We start from the raw sequence: 19894 nt of genomic DNA, 5'->3' as shown, positions 1-19894 counted from the left end.
AACGGTTGGACACACCGATGGGTAGCTGCCGGAAAGTGCGTGAAGCATCCTACGAATGTGAATCGCATTAAAGCCGTCAGCGTTTGTAGCTTGCAGTGTACTGTCCGTTCTGCTCAGACCAGTGTGCGCACTTTAGTGTGGTACGCACGCACAGCTGCTCAGCGAAAACGCCAACGTTCGTGCTCACAACGCTCACGCCAACAGCGGAAGGCAGAGCGCTGCTGAGTCGATCGAGTGGAGCGTGTGTCCACTAGGCTTCGTTGTTTTTGCAGGCAAACGCACTGCGCGCCTCTCTCTCTCGAGTCTCTGGAGACCCCCCAACCCTCGACGAGCGAGCCGAGCTTACACCGACGTACAGCCCGGCGGCGGCGCCGACGGCGCGAACGCGCCTTGAGTATCCATATAATTGCTAACGTGATAGAACGTCCCACACTGAAAACGTGCGCGCGTCCGCATTTGCTGCTTGCCAACTTCAAAGAGAGCGGCATCCGGGCCGTCCAGCCAGCGCTGGCCACTTGCAAAGTCGCCACGGGAGAACGAGGCGCAGCAGTGCGGCCAGCGGGGAAAATAACGACGCCGCCTCTTCATCTGGCCTCGCCAGGCCATCTGTCATCGCACGAGGAGGCCCACGTGCAGGTGAACTGGTGCTGGCGGAAGTTTTGGAGCACGGAAGCCACGAGGGAGACAGAAAGAGAAGAAGAAAGCAATCCTTCTTTTGTTGTCGTTGTTGTTGAGTTTCAGCGATTTAGCCACACTCCAGATAATTAAGAGGCGCACAATGAAGGTCGTGGCGCGAGGGAACTATTCGACGCTGTTCCGTCAGGTCAAATTGAAACAAGAGAGGGAGGGAGGGAGAGGGAAATGTTGAACAAGTATTTGCGTTTCCACGCTCGCCGTTATGCAGGTGCAGTTCTTTTCAGACGTTGAATTCCGCGGCTGCACCGCGTCTAGCGACCGGCAACAAAGCGAAACCGCATGGCACATTCAAGAATGGCTCTTGTAACCGAGCTGTGGGTTAGCGCTTTCCATTTTTCGCTACCGTTTCAACCAGACCTAATTGTTAAAGTGACACTAAACATTAATATTAAATCAGTCAATTGAGACCACTAAAGTATTCTTTCAAACCCGAATTTCCACTGATTTGGCGGGGAAACGATTATTACTGGAAAATATAGCGGCCAACCTTCCGTTTCTTGTAAGTTCGCGCAGAAACAAAAGTGCCTGTGCTGTATGGTATGACGTCATCATTTTCAAGCTATCTTCTCGAACGTGCACCTGCACAAGAAACGTCCTCGAAGCTTATGTTGTGCCTTTGATTCCCCTAAAAGCCACGGTTCCATATTGGGTCCGCTTCTATTTTTAATATATGTCAATGATCTGCCTAACTGCCTCTCTTCTTCGAAATGTATACTTTATACAGATGATACTACTATCAGTAACTCCGATAAATGTCTTACAACTGTAGTATCTAACCTTAATGGCGATTTACACAGCCCGCTGGAGTGGTGCCATACTAACCTGCTATATATATATATATATATATATATATATATATATATATATATATATATATATATATATATATATATATATATATATAAAAGCCTGTCGAAAACAAAATTTATTGTATTCACTTGCCACCAACGAACACTTTACTCCATTCCTCCCATTTTTCTTGGCGCCAGTCCTATCCCTGCAAGTTTTTTCTGTAATTATCTTGCTATAGAAGTAGACAGAAATTTTAAATTTATTGAAAAACTAACCAAAGTAAAACAGAAGATTACCTACGGGATCAGGGTACTTCTAAAGGCACGAAACATATTTAACCATCAAATATTACTATCCTTATATCTTTCATTTATTCATTCCCACATTACCTACTGCGTTACCTGTAATCTTTCTAATCATCACAAGAAAAACCGATTCTGATTATGCTTTGCCGATAAACGATTAACTAGACCCGAGCAGACGCTCTCCAAATCCATACAGTCACGGCGGGCTGCTGCGAGAACTTCAGGATGGCCGCAGCAACTATACCAGTCACCCTTCTATCGTGCTTCTTAGTATTTCCTGGCTCCTCTTTTCACGGTAAACGCGCGGCCGTTTCGCACCGGATAAGTGTAATTCACAAATGCACCTTCCTGCTTAGTGTCGGTTTAAAAAGAGGGGCGGGTGGGGGGTGGTGTAAATGGGTCACCTTGGTTTTAGCGCTCCACTGTAAAAGCTACTGTATATGTTAATCTGAAATTCTGCGTGCTGAATGGGAGTGCCTTTTTAGATTAACACTTAGCAGCTTTTTCGGCAATGAACCCCTTATATATTTAATTTTACATCAGAGTTTCATATTTAAACGTACCTTTTCTCAGAAACAATTGACAAGATTACGATCTAAATTGGTAAGTACAGTCCAGGCATTACTGTCTTTAAACCAAACCTCGAAAATTTTGGTTTGTGCAAGCATATATCATACAAGAAAAAATAAAAATACTGTTCACACATCTTAGATATCGGAGGAGATCTAAAAGATATTTTTTTTTTGCTAATATGACATCAGGAATGTTTTAATATTTTAGGCAAGTAATTATTTAGAAACAGTACATCAAAAATAAAAAAAAAAAACGAAAAAATGTAATTGTGAGGAAGAGACATGTTTATGCTTCCACGTTTACCAGAAGTGTTAAAAACACTACAGCAGAATGCACACAATTTATTGACTTCTTTCCATCGTACGCAAAACCTTTCATGAGGTTTCTTTTCTTTCTTCGTCATTCATTGCTTCCTGCGGAGCTGCAGAACTCTACTTTGCCAATCATCACCCTGGCAAGGCAGGTAAGAGATGCCTCAAAGTATACACGTGATTTGATGCCAAGTGCATTCAGAACAGCATTTCGTGCTGCATTTTTTATCATTGTCCACTTCGCATGCGCTTTCGGCATGTCGAGGCACAACAACACAACAACAACGCGGGTAAAATTGGGCAAACAACAATGAAACACTCACGTAGACGCAATACACCACAGCAGCCCAATCACTATAAAAAATTGCATTGAAAACAAACACGTCATAAACTGAATGTATGTTGAATATGATGTCGCATTATTTAATAAAACATGCAAATACACCGGCGAAAGCAGCTGAGACGACATGCAAACACAAACAGCCTCTTTTAAATACCAGTGAGCGCTTTGGCGCCATTTTAAGTGGCTTGATGTGGACGACCATTAAACTCGTAACTGCACTGTCTATAGTTCCTCAGGCTATTTTTTTTTTTTAATTATAAAAGCTAAAAATATTCGTTTTGGTCGGTTTACCCTACCGTCTGCTTAAAGCGCGTAGCGGGGCGCCCTGCGGTCACCGAGAGAACTAAATAATAAAAGGGTGTGTCCGCGCTCACTCGTCCAGCGTGAAGAAGGCGATGCGTTTGCGCAAGCCATCAGCCTTCTGCCGCTCCAGCGCCGCCCGGCCCAGGAAGTCCACGTCCGACTTGAGCTTGCACGTGAAGGCCAGGCCAGCCTCCAGCGGCGTGTCCTCCATGCGCAGGTCGGCGTGCCAGTGCTTGTAGCCTGCGCAGACAACAGAACCAGGCCGTGTGTGCCATCAGCGAGAATGAGGGGAACCGAGGGAGGCACGAATTTAAGTAACAACCATTTAAACCGCAGTAAGGCCTCGTTGTAACAAAGTCATCGAGACAGCTAGGAAACGAAATTCCTCATAAGCATTACTTCGTTAAAAGTAGAAAAGCTCTAAGATAGCCGCTTCGAGACAAGGCCTCGAAACCACGGCCGCGGCGGGTGCCCAGACCCACTAAAAGGACGCCGGACTCAAGTCTTATTGATTTGAAAATAAGGTTTACGCTCTCTAAGATAGCCATAGTAACGCGGCAAGTACACTCCGACAATCCGGAGGCTCGTATACCACATACTATAGTAGAGAAATGAAACACGAACAAGTTAGCCAGGGCCAACCAGAATGCATTATTTCGTTTCCGTTTTCATGACTTCGCATGATGTCGGCATGCATGACGGCGGCTTGTACGCATACATTAAGGCCTGAGTCATCAATGGCGACAAAATAACAGTGGTATACGCGCCCTCGTTTATTATTCGTAAGATGTGTTTTTATGGTTATTTTTTTTTATCGCACGGTTTGTCGTACGGCGTATTATTGTTAAATAAATGCGTGCAATCCTCGTTTGTCAACAAGCTGCGTAAGTGGCCCATTGAACTTATTTTCCGCAATGAACTGTTCCTACACTCTTAGACAAAGGTACACCCTCTGGGGTGTATATCTGCCACACAACAATAATCGTCATTTGCCTTGCTAGCGTTTCCTTTCTTGAAAACGCCGCGCTCGCGACTATCCTCTCGGGAATGCTATGTCATGCTGATAACGCGCATACCGTTCTTTACTGGGAAGTACCGGGCTCGCAGCGTTAAAGAAAGGAAACGCGGACAAGACGACGTTTATTGTTGTGTAGCAAGATACGAGCAAAAGGTGTAATTTTGTTTTAGGGTGTAGTCTGTGGGCTGGTCTGTCCGCATCCCCGTACCTTTCTAAGCACTTTCATTGCAATTGCTCAGGTCTTCAAATTTCTCTGTGGGAAAAGGTGGGGTACACCAGTCCATTCTATGATGCAACTGTACAGGGTACTGTTTCTCGGACTTACATTAAAGTCTACCAGCGTTGTCAAATGCATGCAAGACGAACATTCGCGCTCAGTAGAGCATACAAGATCAAGCCCTACGAACGTGTTTAGGGCTGCCTCGGTGCACCTCAACAGCAGCAACAATTGCCATCGCGGGAGACCATATGATCCAGACACATGTAGCTGTCGACTCTCTCAGAGCGCACATTCGCCATCTGTCAAGGATACCCGACCATCAGTTAGCTTCATTACCAGCCGAGAGACCTCAATGGACCTATTCAAGAGCGATCAGCGCTCATCAAGAGCGCATACCATTGTCTTATACACCGGCGGCGAAGCTTTCACCTCCCCTGTGGTACCCACAACAGCCTCAAGTGAATTTAGCTATTCCCGGAGCTACAAAGGAGGCCAATCACCCGTAGCCGGCTCTGAAGCAACCGACGCTCCTATTACTGCACCAGACATAATTATCATGACCGCATATATATATACTGACGGTTCGACCTCACCTACGAGCTCAACTGCTGCGTTCATCATTCCAGCTAAACAGCTAGGTTACAGTTAAATTCAAATTGTCAAGCATGACTGCATCTACGTTGGCAGAACGTGCAGCTCTACATACCGCTATGACTTACGTCACCGAAGAGCCGGCACAGAAACGGGTTATATTTTGTGACTCTAATGCAGCTCATCACAGTATCAAGTCTGCCTTACATCACAGAACTTAGGAGCAGATGATATGCGACATCCGGGAAGTACACCACCATGCCCTGGATACAAAGCACAACATGACCTTTCAGTGGATTCCTGCTCACTGTGGCATCGTCGGCAACGACGTGGCCGACAGGGCTGCCCGGTCTGCCCACGAAGACACCCAGACACGTCCAATACCTTTGGCGAGGACGGACACTGCCCAGAAACTTCGCCCAGCTGCTTGCACGCGAAAAGTCACAAGCTTTATGGTTCAAGTGCCTTCAATTGCCGATTGCATAAGCTGGACCCCTTGCTACGGCTACAACTGCCATCTTGCCTTTTCCGCGGGGAAACAACTTTGCTGTGCCGCTCGTGGCTGGGAGTGGCATTCACGAACGCTTACTCCTATCGTATAGGAATGGCCGAGAGTCCTATGAGCGACTCCTGTAGGTGCGAGGAAACCATCGAGCACCTACTGTATACCTGTCCTCGCTACGACGTACAACGCCTCTCAGGACAACTGTAAACCGACTGAACTCGAGGCCGTTCTCCGAGTCAAAAATACTCGGACCGAGGCTACACCGGTCACTGGCACAAAAAGAGATTCGTGCTCTAGTACACTACTCGAAGTGCATAGGTTTAAGAGACCACTTATAGTGTCCCTGTGCATCACCCCACGTACACTCAGTGCGCCCACTCGTTCCCCCTTTTCCGCTTTCTACCCCCCCCCCCCCCTCCCCCGTATAGTGTAGGGCGGCAAACCGGGGGCAGGTCTAGTTTACCGCCCTGCCTTTCCTCTCCTCGCGCTCCCTCTCTCTCTCACTCGTGACCTTTGTCCACACAGCTACTTTACAATTTTCTGCTCGCATTTTATTTGCCCTTGATAGTAACTTGAAGCAAAGCTGCGCTCGATGGAGGCGACGCTATAGCAGCAAGATTCTGACAACGAACGACAGCGGCTGCCTGGTCTGTCAGTGATGATCACGTGTTGCATTGTTGATTTCCAGCTTCGCACTTCCTACTAAGCAGAGTCTGGAGCCACTCCACATCGAATAAGCCAGTTTAAAATGCATGCACTGCAGCTTTGATCTCTAGAAGTACATGCTGCTGGGCTAGTCGGTTCATATTGCTGAGTAGACCATACAAATTACCGCTTGGCGAAAACAAGGAAGGACAGAAGGGAACCAAGGGGAGCACCCTTCCGTCCTTCCTTGTTTGCGCCAAAGCGATCATATTTATGGTCTACTCAGCAATAAGAACCGACAAGCCCGCCGCAACATGTACTTCTGTATTACATTTCTTCTATGGCGCTCCCCTTGTTCCCTTCCGTCCTTCCCTGTTTGCGCCAAAGAGATCATCTTTGTGGTCTACTCAGCTTTGACCTCGTAGAACTTGGAATAAAGCGATATAGTTAGAACGAGAGTTTACTGTACATGTACACAAACACTCAAGAAAGTGGATAGAGGGATTGCCGTTGTGCAATCAGTACAGCACAGCACGCGTTATGCGGAGGCAGTCCTTCTTACCACTTTCAGTTCCTTTTTACTTCTTTAAGAATATGAAATTTATTACAAATTTAATCATCACAGCAGAGGCTTGATGTGGGCTAGTTGTTTTAATCATCACAATTAACCATACCTGTCAGAAAAGATAGGGGAAAAAACAAAGTTCCATGCGTTTTGCTTCCTCGACTGCATGGCTTTGCACTCATGGGCCGCGCAAAAATCCGTAAACAAGCTAACCCTGTACTACCCGGCGTATATTATATGCTGCGCCACACTCCCAGCTCACGACACGCTAGCACTCAGCGTCGATCAAAATTTTTAAGTTGGAAAGATTCTAAAGGACTTTTCAAGTTGAGCTTTCACGTCAGTTTGAGTTAATTTTGTAACCAGCATTACATGGCTAAATTTCAGGCCCATAACAGAGTTACGAATTGCAGGCTACTGACAAATATCAGGCAAGTGGGAAAGGAGACCATTCGGAGGAATTTAGCTATAAAAAGGCGGTATGCATGAAGTAGGTCACAATGCGGACGACCAAGCACATGCACATTCACCGCGTCAAACAGCCGGCGCTATTATATGGAAGCGTTAAGAACCACTGTTGGCTCCGTGGTTTCGGTTTCCGCACAGAAACCGAATTTCACAGATCCATAAGCAGTGGTGTTGATTATTTCTTCATACAAGCACAGTCTTGTTCATCAAAGCTTGTATCGATCTATGTCCACACGTATAATTTATTTATTCCTTTCTTTATGTTGGTCGCCCTGTCGAGTGTAGTTCTATTTAGTGGTGGGCATTACTCTCGAGAGTGATTGTCTAAATGGCAAACAAAATGTTGGTACACAGCAAGAAACATTGCTTTCCTTCTGTGAAGCGCTTTACACAAGTTCGGGAGAAGGTTATCCACCTGAAAATTTTGTTTCTCATGCGATTAGCATTCTTTGCCTACTTCATGGACCTTGAATTTATCTGTCTGTATGTCTTAATCTATATAGGCCCTTTTCGCGGTTATGCCGCGGGCGCCGCCATGTTTAATCACGTGGTGACGCGTCCATTGCTTGCCTCAGCTGCCCCCGTTGCCTCCGTATTTACAATGGATGTGCATGACGCCCCGCTGCGGCTCAGCAAACCTGTTTCAGCGGATATCACAGACGGTGACTGGGTGAACTACACGGAGCTTTGGCTACAACTTCAGACGTGTAAGCACTTTGAGAGCTCATTACGCCTTGTCCAAACGGCGCGAGCAGCATATACGATGCTTGTACTAAAGGAGTTGCTAGAAATGTATTCCAAGCTGGTCCAATTTTTTCGCTTATGAAATAAATCAGGATCAGTATGTTTTGCTCTTCTTTATTTGCAAACACTTTGAAGCAGCGGCTTGTCATGTTTCTGATTCAATAAAGTTTCTCGGTGCAGTCACTACCTGATTGTTTATTTTCTGCCCAATAACTCGCGGGTGTGCTTAGCAGCGATAGATTCGTTCTTGCTGCGCAAAAGACTTGGAACGTAGATGTTCTGTGCTTTGTAAAAGCTTGCAGCAAAGACGTCTTATCACTAGCCACTCGCTTACTCTGTGGACTGTCACGAAACACCCAGCTTAGAACATTAGTGCGTCGTCGGTGCAGTCGCCGTCACCCATGCTTCAGCGCATTGATTAAAGTGTGCGCCCATTCACATATTCTTGATACGGTGGCGATAGAGTGGGTGTAAGTTTGCGTGTGAGTTGGAGTAGATGCGTGTAGACAAGATGCGCGAAACTTTACCATGACAGGAAGCGGCGCTACTCTCTCACTCTTGCTCACTAGTACTCACTCTTGCCGACGTTCCGGGGTTGAAGTCACTCCTTTGGAGGTTAGCGATATAACGCTGGCGGATGAGTGATTTTTTTTTTTTTTTTTTTTTTTTTTTTACACTCGGGGAAAGCCGTGCATCCCGCAACACATGCAGTCCTTATGTAGCAGTGGTCCGCTAACTTGGTCCCAGATATTTATTGCATTTCTAAATTTGCCAGTCACTATTTTTGCAGCCAACTATAGAGCACACCGTCTTCCTTCTACCGCTCCACATTTTGCAGCATGAACAGAGATGCGTTAGAGCACACAGTTGTTTTTCCGACAGCTTATCGCACAGAAGCGGGGCAGAATATGTAATGGTTTCGTATTCGTGCGTTTTCGTTGAGGCAACGCGCGGCGCGCCGCCGAAAGCGTCATCTCGTTCCTCCGGAGCAAACTGCTCCGCGAAAAGGGTCACTATCTACCGAAGCCATCTACTAGATTTGGCCATAGGTATGTGCTCGTGGTCGCTCCACGTTGTCATTCCACCTTCGTCATCTGACTCTCGTCATGTCATCGTCATCACACCATCGTCGTCATACAGTTACCATCCCATTGCCGTCATGCCACCGTCGTCACATCGTCTTCCTCGTTCCATGCATCGATGTCATTCCTTCTTCTTCATTACACTGTAATCATACTGCCATCATTAAAACGTCATTATGCCGCCGTCGTCATGGCATCGTCGACATTGCGTCGTCACACAGTCGTCGCCATGCATTCGTTGTCGTACCGTCGTCGCGATGCCGTCGTGGTCGTTCTATCGTCGGTATTTCACCTTCGTCATCCGATTTTCGTTACGCCGTCGCCGTCACGCCATCGTCGGCATAAGGTCGTCGCCATGCAATCGTTGCGGTACCGTCGTGATAATCTCAGAATCGTCACGCCATCGTCGTCATACCACATTCGTCGTTTTATCCACGTTACCACTTTTTCGTCACTACATCGTCGTCATACATACAGTCGTCGTCATGCCGTCATAGCCATGGCCGGTCCCGGCGAGCGAGGGTCGTGGCAAAGTGAGCCCATCCCGGAGACACTGATGTCTTATATGTATAGCCGAAGCAATGGAAATGTCGGAGTGACCACTGCAGGTTCTACATAACGGTGTCTTCAGCAATACGGTGTGTCGCTACACTGTTTGAATGCTAATCGCATTAACGTCGACAGCCATCATGGGATGGGTTCTGTCGGATTTTTCCCTTCTGTCTTTTGCCAGTTGAACAACAGGACTTCACTGACGCAGGCCCTGCAAGGGTTAGTTTATCCCGACCCGCTTGACAAAGTGAACGGGTCGGCTTGGCCAAGCGCGGCAGGTGAACGGGTAAGACACGCAGTCTTCGCGCGATCTACCGTCTCGTCTCGAAGCTTATTGCCTGAGCTTCCGGCTTCCTAAAGACGAGTTCGTGTAAACGCGCTCGAATCGGGAAGTGCGAGCCCGTATTATTACCCAAGCCACTGACGCGAAGTACACGTATACGAATGGCAAGCGTGCGCGTAACGTTGACGCTTGCACAAAAGGACGCAGCCAAAAGCTCCGACGATGACGTCGTAATTATATTCACGGAAATAAAACGAGAAGTCAACAGTAACTTACGTGTTCGTCCGTCGGTACTGAGACCGACAGTGACCTGGGACGGCTTGCACGAACACTTAATAACGAAAATAATAACGAATTTAGAAGCACGTTCTAGTCCGGGCTAGGAGTTGTCTAGGGAGCATTTAAGAACGCGTTCTTAAATTCGTTGTTATTGTGGTGATTAAATGTTCGTGCAAGCCGCCGCTGGAGTGCGTTTTCAGCACGCAGGGTACCTATAAGCGTCGCAGCGCGAACACCGCTAATAATTATCCGCGACGCCCGTGCACAGGGGATTAAGAGCGCGCGACGGTGGTCTCTGCACGCTGTCGGCGAAGCCCACGAACGACGAGCGGCAGAATATAGCGACGGCCGCCACACACTCATTCTAGCGCACAAATTTACGAACACTAGGGGACACAACAAACGAGAAGCGCGACCCGAAAGAGTGGCTCCCTCCCTTCTCACATATTTCACTCGCCGCAAAACGAAAAAAAAAAGAAAAGAAAGAAAGAAAGAAAACGCAACCCCGGCGCGTTTGTTCCCGTGGGGAAAAGTGGAGGAGGGAGAGAATCGCGAAATCCTGCCTGCAAGCTCAGCCTGAGGCAGGATGCCCCGCAGTACACAGCCGACGGGAGCAAAAGAGGGAGAAGCGCTTCTCCCGCGGGGCCCTTTTCCTCGGGACTCCCCTTTCCGGGGCGCCAAGAAAGCGGGGCGTCGCGCCTCAGGAGAAATCCCCCCCCCCCCCCCCCCGCATCCTCCCTTCGCGAGGACAGCCACTGGGTCACAGCCTTCCCACCGGCGCCCCTTTCGCCGGAGCCGCCAACATAAACACGGATTCCCCAATGACGATGGAGCGCCTGAATACGGTGCAAATCTCACCGACCGCCTGGCCCACATTACTATACACAATGAAGGCAATATGTAGCAAACAATTAGCGTTTTTTCGTCGTTGTGTCGTCTTTTCACCGTGTGTTCGTCCTTTTTAGCGCTACCTTCCGTTTTAAAAAATGTAGCAAACAGAATGCAATTTCGTTCTCACCGGTCAGCGTCGACCTTGGGGCCAAACGAAACGGCACACGGTGCATGACAAGTGTTTCGCTACCGCGCTGGGGAATCTCTGGGCACATGATGGGTTTGTTACATTTCGTCCGCTTGCTCAGTGTCATAACCATTGCCACAACGCCACGAGGTAACTGTTGCTACAACACTGTCTTCTGAATAATATTTATAGTTTGTCAACCTTCTTTTCTTTGACTGATGTACTTATTTACGTTTATTTATTTAATTACTGTCATTATTAGTTTATTTATTTTCTTTTTGCACTCAACAGTGTCGCTGGTTCCGCTAAATTAACTGGCCGTACGGTTCCGTGTACAAGCGCACAGCCAAAAGTATAACCGCCGCAAGAATTCATCGCGGCGCGCTCTCTTGCCGCTGCGTCACGTGACAAATTCGAACGCGACCGAATGAGCTCTGCAGTTATACGGCTAGGCACTGGCTACTCCGGCACGATTGTGCCGTTTGCACGAGAAGCTTCATCCGTATGGAAATATTCACCGCTTTGTGGGTATGAGGAGTATTACTGCTCCAGCAGTCAGGCACATATTCTAAAGGAATCGCCTAACAATCCGTAGGTATAGCTTTATAATCGCATTGATGTGCACAGGGAGTGCACAAATCGATTTTCAATTGAGCAATGCAGATGTATGCCGATGTCAGTACTAGGATGCGGGGATCGCTGTTACTGGCATTAGCCTGAAAGTAATAATAAACAATAATAAATAGATAACTAAATAAGGAGACAGTAAGGTAAAAGATGTGTACTTGCTCTATCTCCAGCACAAATTTCGGCAAACCTCTGTTCTGAATGTACTCACCATATCCCGAGCGGACCTCACGAACTCAGTTTGTTTTCCTAAACGACAATGCTACGTGCTGCGCGGTGACGTTACCATAAAGGAACCCATTAAGGTAGCCCAAAGCGACAGGACGAAAGAGACAGAAGCTGACAACACGGACAAAGCCAATCCTGCTTCCGATGCTCCGCGCCGCTTTATTTTAGCTTCCAATGGCAGTTCCAAGAGACTCAACCGTCAACTCCAGCCAGCCCACACGACGATGCATCGCGAAACCCGAAGTCACCGTCTGGATTATCTGCGCGCCCCACAGAGAATGAACGCGAGCATCAATCCGAGTGCGAGGTGCTAAATAAACGCTGCTGCACCGGCTGGCTGCAGCGCGTCTGTCGCTCGCGAGCGGGCCACGTAGATGATCGTAATTGGGAGCGCGGCGAGCATTCTCTGCACAGGCTTCGTACCGCTCCATCGCAGCGAATACACGGACCTGCGCGTGCTCGCATTCTCAAGGCCTTGACTGCCTGCCTCCGCCGGCGTTTATCCATGCGCTCTTGCCGCAGGGGACGAGGAGGAGGGGGGAGCCGTCGGCATCCGAGGCACGCACTGCCGAGCGCTCCTAGACAAGCTGGCGCCAAGACTCGGTGGGAGAGGGACGACCTCGGGGAGCCGAGGCGAGTGCCACGCGCGCATTAAATCAGCACGGCGCTTCACGAGTCGCGGACGTGTACTTTTTTTTTCTTTTAACTATTGCACCTACGAATGATATAGCGCGTTCCGGAGAAATTAATGCCCGTATGCCCGTGCAGCTGCGCGGGAAATGTGTTGAAAAATAAAAGAACATGGATTCAACCTCCGTGAAATCACATCCGGGTCGCTCTTCCCGCCTTGCGGGAAAAAAAAAAGAAATAAAGAAAGCACTTGCCCGCTCGCACAAGCATGCAATATACAGCTGCGGTCGTCACAAATGGAAATGAAAGCGTCAATCGCGTACACGGTTTGTTTAATGGAGAGCCAATTGTGCACGTCCCGTTGCATAAAGCAACCGTTCATTATTTGTTGCAACCTTGATGTTTACCTTACTGCTATATAGTCGCTGCCCCGACGCAGACAAGTACCCTTGTCGAAACGTTGGCTTCGGCGACATTCCTTGTTGAGCTACTGCTTATCACTGCAAACCTCCATCTCCCCTTGAACTTCTCTCTTGTTTGTTGCTGCGTTATATATATATATATATATATATATATATATATATATATATATATATATATATATATATATATATATATATATACACACATACACACACACACACACACACACACACACACACTGTCGAATCTCGTAAACGTTAAGCACCGCGAACTATAAAATGCCGTGCCACTGGCCGCTCGAGGCAGTTTGCGCGTATTTCGCGGGCTTGTGTCACGCTCGGAAAAACACTTTCATGTAGTTCGTATTGAGCAATAGAAAGCTGTATCGGTAGTTTTTCATGTTGCTTTACAATTTTTCCATTGACACTTTTCATCTAATTATGATAGTTGAGAAGTTGATTAATTGATTAGGACTAATTGTGCAATTAGATGGAATGAAAAATATAATCCGAGTGTCTCCAAGTGACGGCAAACAACGTTACATTGGTTCTGTCCAGCTAGGTGGCATTCACATATTTTTAAACTCTGGCTAAGGTTAGCTGCGACGCCCTGTAATATATATATATATATATATGTATATATATATATATATATATATATATATATATATATAGGCTTTATAGACATTACCTGCACAAGAAATCGTAACATGCACTTAGCTAATTACCAATGTTTCTATAATTAGCTTTTAACGAAGTTAGGACACTCATTGCAACAGCGGAATTGCAGCGATCGACGGAAATAGTCATGTTCATTTATCACAAACACTGAGACTACCATCCCTTTCGAGACATCGGTCACAGAAATAAGCCGCAAAATATATTGGCGTTCCACTTGGTTCTGAAGTCGTTTTGAGGAGTCGTATTGGAAAAAAAAGTATTAAGTAGGACGTCCGTGGCACTTCGTCGCGCTTTTTGATGACGGATGATTCGAAACTAAGGTGATTTCGAAGAAAATCGGTGCACCACTTGCCTACTACATCAGCCCAAAGAACAGGCTCGTTGATCCATTCATCAATTGATCAAATGTTTATGTAATCCATGTCCGCTGAATAAAACTCCTCTACACCGCCTTTCATTTATTCGGAGAAGGCGTTTGGTTCAGTAAATACCAGCAGGCATTGAGTAGTAGAGAAATAGAGGAAGAATACGCGAATATCTTAGCAAATATCTACACTACTCACAATATTTTCCTCTATTAAAGCGGAACACCACCTCTTATGAAAGGTGTCAGGCAAGAAGAAACAATCTTCCCTACGTTATTCAGTGCAGGGTTTCAATAAGTATTCAAGATGCCAGATTGCTAAGGATTAGGCGTCAGATTGGGAAGGAAAGACACACGGGGCTCAAGACATTAGGTACAGGCCAGAAAGTTGCCAGCATACACCTACAGGCCTGTCCATGTCCACTTTGTCAGGGAGGCTGCACGCAGACGCACGGCAAGAGTAGCAAGCAGTGAACGCTGATAGCTTGCCGGAGACGAGATTGCGCCATTTTGTGATTTGCGCCATAGTGAAAAAGAGAAAAATATGTTCCGGTCGCTGACAATCAGAGCATGCCATCACGCCCTCGACGCTGACCAGCCGGTCAAAATGCGCTACCTTGCAACTTCTCTAAAAAAGACACGCTAAGCGCAGACCACGTCTGTGTGCAACCTTAAATTGCTTTATTTTTTATTAAATTATGGGGTTTTACGTGCCAAAACCACTTTCTGATTATGAGACACGCCGTAGTGGAGGACTCCGGAAATTTTGACCACCTGGGGTTCTTTACCGTGCACCTAAATCTAAGCACACGGGTGTTTTTGCATTTCGCCTCCATCGAAATGCGGCTAAATTGCTAATAGCGCGAGAGATGATCGCGCGCTGCGGCACGTACCGCAAACAACTTACCGATTCATCGTAAGGCCTTGCGCACCAAGGGATATAAATATAGGTCACTCAGGTATGGGTACCCTAATTAACACATACATCTGGTACGCATCTATCCCACGATTATATATCGACACATGCGGGAGGCGCTCTTGTGTTCCGCCTCATGCGGAAATGTGTCCGGCCCAGCCGGATACCAAAGTTCGTGCTCCTTCGCTACACTGCTCCAAAACAAGCGTGGATGTGACGGAGCACTTTTTAGCCGTTTGCTGTATTGACTCATGCGAGCTGATGTGAGAGCTCTTCAGGACGGCGCTGTACAAAGATCCCGCTCCGAATTATTCTCCCACTCAGTTGTTCCTGAATGTGAAAATTCACACAAAGCGCCGACGCGCACATATCGCGACCGTGATTTTCAGCGAGACGTACCCAATCATACTTCCTGCTGTTTTCATAAATCTATCAATGATTATGACGATGATGCTAATCATCAACAGCTAATGAATAATAATAATAATAATAATAATAATAATAATGATGCTGATGATGACGAGGAGGAGGAGGAGGAAGCAGCGAGAGTACGCGCACAGCTCGTTACATCAGCGGCCATTCGCCAAAAGCCTCCAATGCGAAGCAAGAAGAGCAGGACTAAAGGGAATAAAAATAAGATTTAAAGACGTACAACAGAGTAGGTCCAGTAGAGCAGACAAGAAAATTAATAGCTCCCGAAATAAAGAATAACGTCGGAAAAAAGCTTCCTCACAAGGTATACGCCCATGCAACAGTGACAATAGTCGCACATGGCGCATGAAATGTAGCACAAATCGTCTGTATTCTCGAATAAGCTGATAAACCGCCAAACTAGAGGAATGCGTTCGAATCTTCGTGAATACTGGCGGCTCAAACGAATATACGCGCTGGGCCACGTCAGTGTAGCATACTGTATACTCTGTTTGCTGGCTAAGCTGATCTTAATGTGTAGGTTTCCAATAAAATAAATGTTTTTGTTCTATTCAAACATAAGCAGCCACAGCAGCAGCTAATTGGTACGTCGAACTGTTGCATCCACCATTTCCCGCCACCGGCACAAACTGGGCCCTTCTTCCTCTCAGCACGGCCTGGCAACTTCAGGTGAGAGGTCAAAAATAATTTCTCAACAATTTTCTTCCCCTTTTGACTACGGTTATCAGGGGTGCAGGGGCCCGAGTGTCTCTGCTGGCATCTGACTTGGACCATGAGTGCCCCAAGGTAAGCCAGGAGAGTATCGCTTGCCCTACCGGTACTCTTGAACGAGTTGCATCCATCCTCGGAATGTGGCAGCTTCAGCAGATGCGTGTGCCAAGCTTTTGCGGGCACCGGGCGGAGCCACACAAGATGTTCCGTGTCGGCCGTATAGGTACAACAGCAGTCCACCTGTTGAACAAAACAACGGCAGTCCCGCTGTTGTTTTGAGAAGCGTCGATAGGTGCGTTCAACGCTGACGTGCGGAGAACAGACAAGGTAGAGGCCAAGCTTCTTAGCCAAGGAGCAATGGAAAGCGGTGACGGGCGTTTGGCAACTACGCATGCCTGAGGAGGCCGAACACCGAGAGCACACCGATATTGTTTGTAAGGTTCGAAGTATCCGCGCCGACACTTTCCGCGCCTGGAAGGAATAAATGAATGAATATAAAACGACGATCCTTCGACTGGAGCTGCAGGTTTCCTCAATTTCCGTGTCAGAGAGAGGCCGGAACGGTCACCGAAGCCGACTATTTGCAACGACCCATCCGAAAGGTTACAATCTCGTCGAGTTTCTGGGAAGCAAACAGCGCAGTTTTAAGCGCGTTCTCACGAGAAGCGGGAGAGCACTGCTGCTTGGGCTCGTACCAGCGTCCCTGTCGTCTGCGTCTCGTCGTCACGGGGCACGGACCCAGTCGTCACGGCCAGTCGTAGCGAACGAAAAAGAAGGCGTGGAAGAAGGGTGGGGGCAGGGGAGGGGGGGGCGTCGTCGAAATGCGACACCGCTTTCGAGCCCAAGGTCGCGCGCATACCAAAGTCCAGACGCGACGGGCAAGGGGGCAGCGACGAAGCGGCCGCGGATGGTGGTGAAACGAGGGGAGGCCCGCCACCGCACCCTCGTCGCACCCATCTCGGGCTCTATCGTCAGAAAGAAGGTCGCTCGCACATGCCAGTGCTGCTGGTGGTGGCGGTGGTGCTCGAGTGACAGCTCGGTAGCAAGAAAGAGAAAAAAAGAAGCACGCAAAAAAAGTCCGCGCACACCAAAGGCCGCGGCTCTCGACGAGTGCATGGTCTCGCCCACACGCGGAGCGACACGGTGGCAACGACAGTCACGCGGGAAAGCACAGCGGAGGACGATCAAGCGTGCGCGCGGCTTCGTCTATCGCCACAGCAGGAGACAGCGCACGGCAGCCGCGAAGCACGACGTAATACACTGCAGGCTTTGTTCAAAGAAACGGGACCGGTTCACTCGTCCAGAACTAGCGCCAAAAGTCTGTACGCAAGTGTCCATACATGCCACTAAGAAACGCGGATGACGAAGGGCTTTAGTGGAGCTCCTCCCTCAGAAAGAGGGCGAGCTTGTCGCAGCTTTGAAACGGCGCTGTGCCATTTCTGTAACGCAGGAACATCGAAAAAGTAATGTCACGCCCTTACGGTCTCGACGATAACTCCCACCGCACAGAATCTATGGCGTCAATCGTAGATTTTTTTTTTCCCCATCAGAAGTTACCTTATGCGGCTCCAACGATGACTTCAAGTCCAACCACCAAGCCGCAAGATGCCAGCTTCGCACACTGATCTGGTCAAACGCTGAAACTGCTTTACCGCTGATAAGCAGTAAGAATAAAGGGAAACAAAATAATTGGAGAAGACTTGGCATTGGCCGGGACAGGATGCAAGTCGTCAAAGCTGAATAGAGCAATGTCAATGAACTAGGACGACCTAATAATGGCACAAGTTATATGCTTAACTGTACAATACCCAGTACAACCACGTAGCCAAAATTAAACGTAGTTTCAGAAAAGCAGCCGAATTGCCGTGCGCAGCTGGGGATGAAGTTATGCTATGCAAGATATGTCAAAAAAAAAAAATGTCGGCAGAAAAAAATTGAGTCTTTCATAAGTTATACGCAATGCATGACGACTTCAAGTATGTCGCACTTGGAAGAATGCGAACATAATTTTTTTAATTATTATTACTGGCTGCATTTAAGGAGATGTTGGTGCTCGTAGGTGTTGCCGGCTACTCTTCTTCTCTTGCATAATTGCGCTCAAAACAATGATAGTAACAGGAGCAACAATTAGAAAAGTACAGCGACATCATTTGTAAAATTCACGCACAAATGTTCCCGGCAGTTCAAAAATGTAAAAAATATTATTCCAAAGAAAGGTACCATTAAATAATTGAATTATAGGCCCATTCAGGCAGCGTTCGATTAGTCCTGAATTAAGCGTTCGAGTCAGTAGAGGCATATCAGCTGTCACGAAGGCACTGAGCGGTCAAGGAGTAATTAGGTTAAGCTTTATTAGTAAATTACGTTTCTGCAACAGCAAAGTGGTCACTTAAGTTAGTGTAAGGGCAGGCTTGGCAAGCTAAAAAAGAAAGAATAAAAAAATACGCGAAAACGGAAGACAGGTCGCGCCACCTTCTAGACGTTTCTGCACCGGCTCATCCCGACGTCACGGATTTCGACAGCGTCTGCTCGGGTTTAGTTGACTGTTTGTCAGTATAAGGAGGATCCCACATTGCATTCTAAAAGGACAAGAAGACGAAAGCGAGCAAGTTTCGATCATCTCTTTCCTGCGTCGAAACGGCGCACGCGAGAAAATAGTCTGAAAACTGTGACGCCACACTGACATGCCGCGCTTTTGAATTTCAGCGCGAGGGAGGGAAAGTATGGCCTTCAATTCCTGCAGTGAACCCCGACCATTTCCAACAAACCCGCCGTGGTTGCTCAGTGGCTATGGTGTTGGGCTGCTGAGCACGAGGTAGCGGGATCGAATCCCGGCCACGGCGGCCGCATTTCGATGGGGGCGAAATGCGAAAACACCCGTGTACTTAGATTTAGGTGCACGTTAAAGAACCCCTGGTGGTCGAAATTTCCGGAGTCCCCCACTACGGCGTGCCTCATAATCAGAAAGTGGTTCTGGCAAGTAAAACCCCATACTTTTTTTTTCATTTCCATCAAAAGATTGAAAATTTAGAGAACTGATGCTTTTTCACTGATTGCGTCGTTAATTAAGCAATTCGACCTGAGCAACGTGCCGATAGTCCGTAGCTGCGAAGCTCGTTAGGGCTGCGCTTGACGAACGCATGGGGTGAAACCGCCTTACTTTTCAACAAGGTCACAGTAGCAATGAAGGAGGCACCACGAGGCGCTTCGGCAGCACGGTGACCCACAGGGAAGTATTATGCAAAAAAGGTGAGGCGTGCAGACTGGACACAAGAGAAGAGAAGTGGACAACACGAACGCCGACCATCAACTGAAGGGAGCACTGAGGCGAAAAAAAGAAAGAAGACACAAAATTCACCTGCGCGAACTCTGGAATGGTATCACCACTTGTCATTCGGGTACATGTCCCGGTCTACCATTCCAGAGCTGGCGCAGATGAGTTTTGTGTCTTCTTTCTTTTTTTCGCCTCAGTGCTCCCTTCAGTTGATAGTCGGCGTTCGTGTTGTCCACTTCTCTTGTGTCCTGTCTGCACGCCTCACCTTTTTTGCATAATGAATCCTTACCAACTAGCTCAGCTTTCTGTCATTCTA

General features: G+C 47.6%; 1 protein-coding gene across 4 annotated transcripts in view; it reads right to left on the bottom strand.

The window, feature by feature from the left end:
* The window catches only part of Sardh (Sarcosine dehydrogenase), a 199428-nt gene that overhangs the window by 10718 nt on the left and 168816 nt on the right, over positions 1–19894 (bottom strand). For all 4 annotated transcript variants that reach the window (XM_072285142.1, XM_072285140.1, XM_072285141.1 and 1 more), the window contains one exon: positions 3395–3563. In XM_072285142.1, coding sequence (XP_072141243.1) covers positions 3395–3563 — 169 coding nt within the window. The remainder of the gene's footprint in view (positions 1–3394; positions 3564–19894) is intronic.

Source organism: Dermacentor andersoni, chromosome 1 (assembly GCF_023375885.2).
Source record: "Dermacentor andersoni chromosome 1, qqDerAnde1_hic_scaffold, whole genome shotgun sequence".
Classification (NCBI taxonomy): domain Eukaryota; kingdom Metazoa; phylum Arthropoda; class Arachnida; order Ixodida; family Ixodidae; genus Dermacentor; species Dermacentor andersoni.
This window is presented reverse-complemented; position numbering and strand designations above follow the sequence as displayed.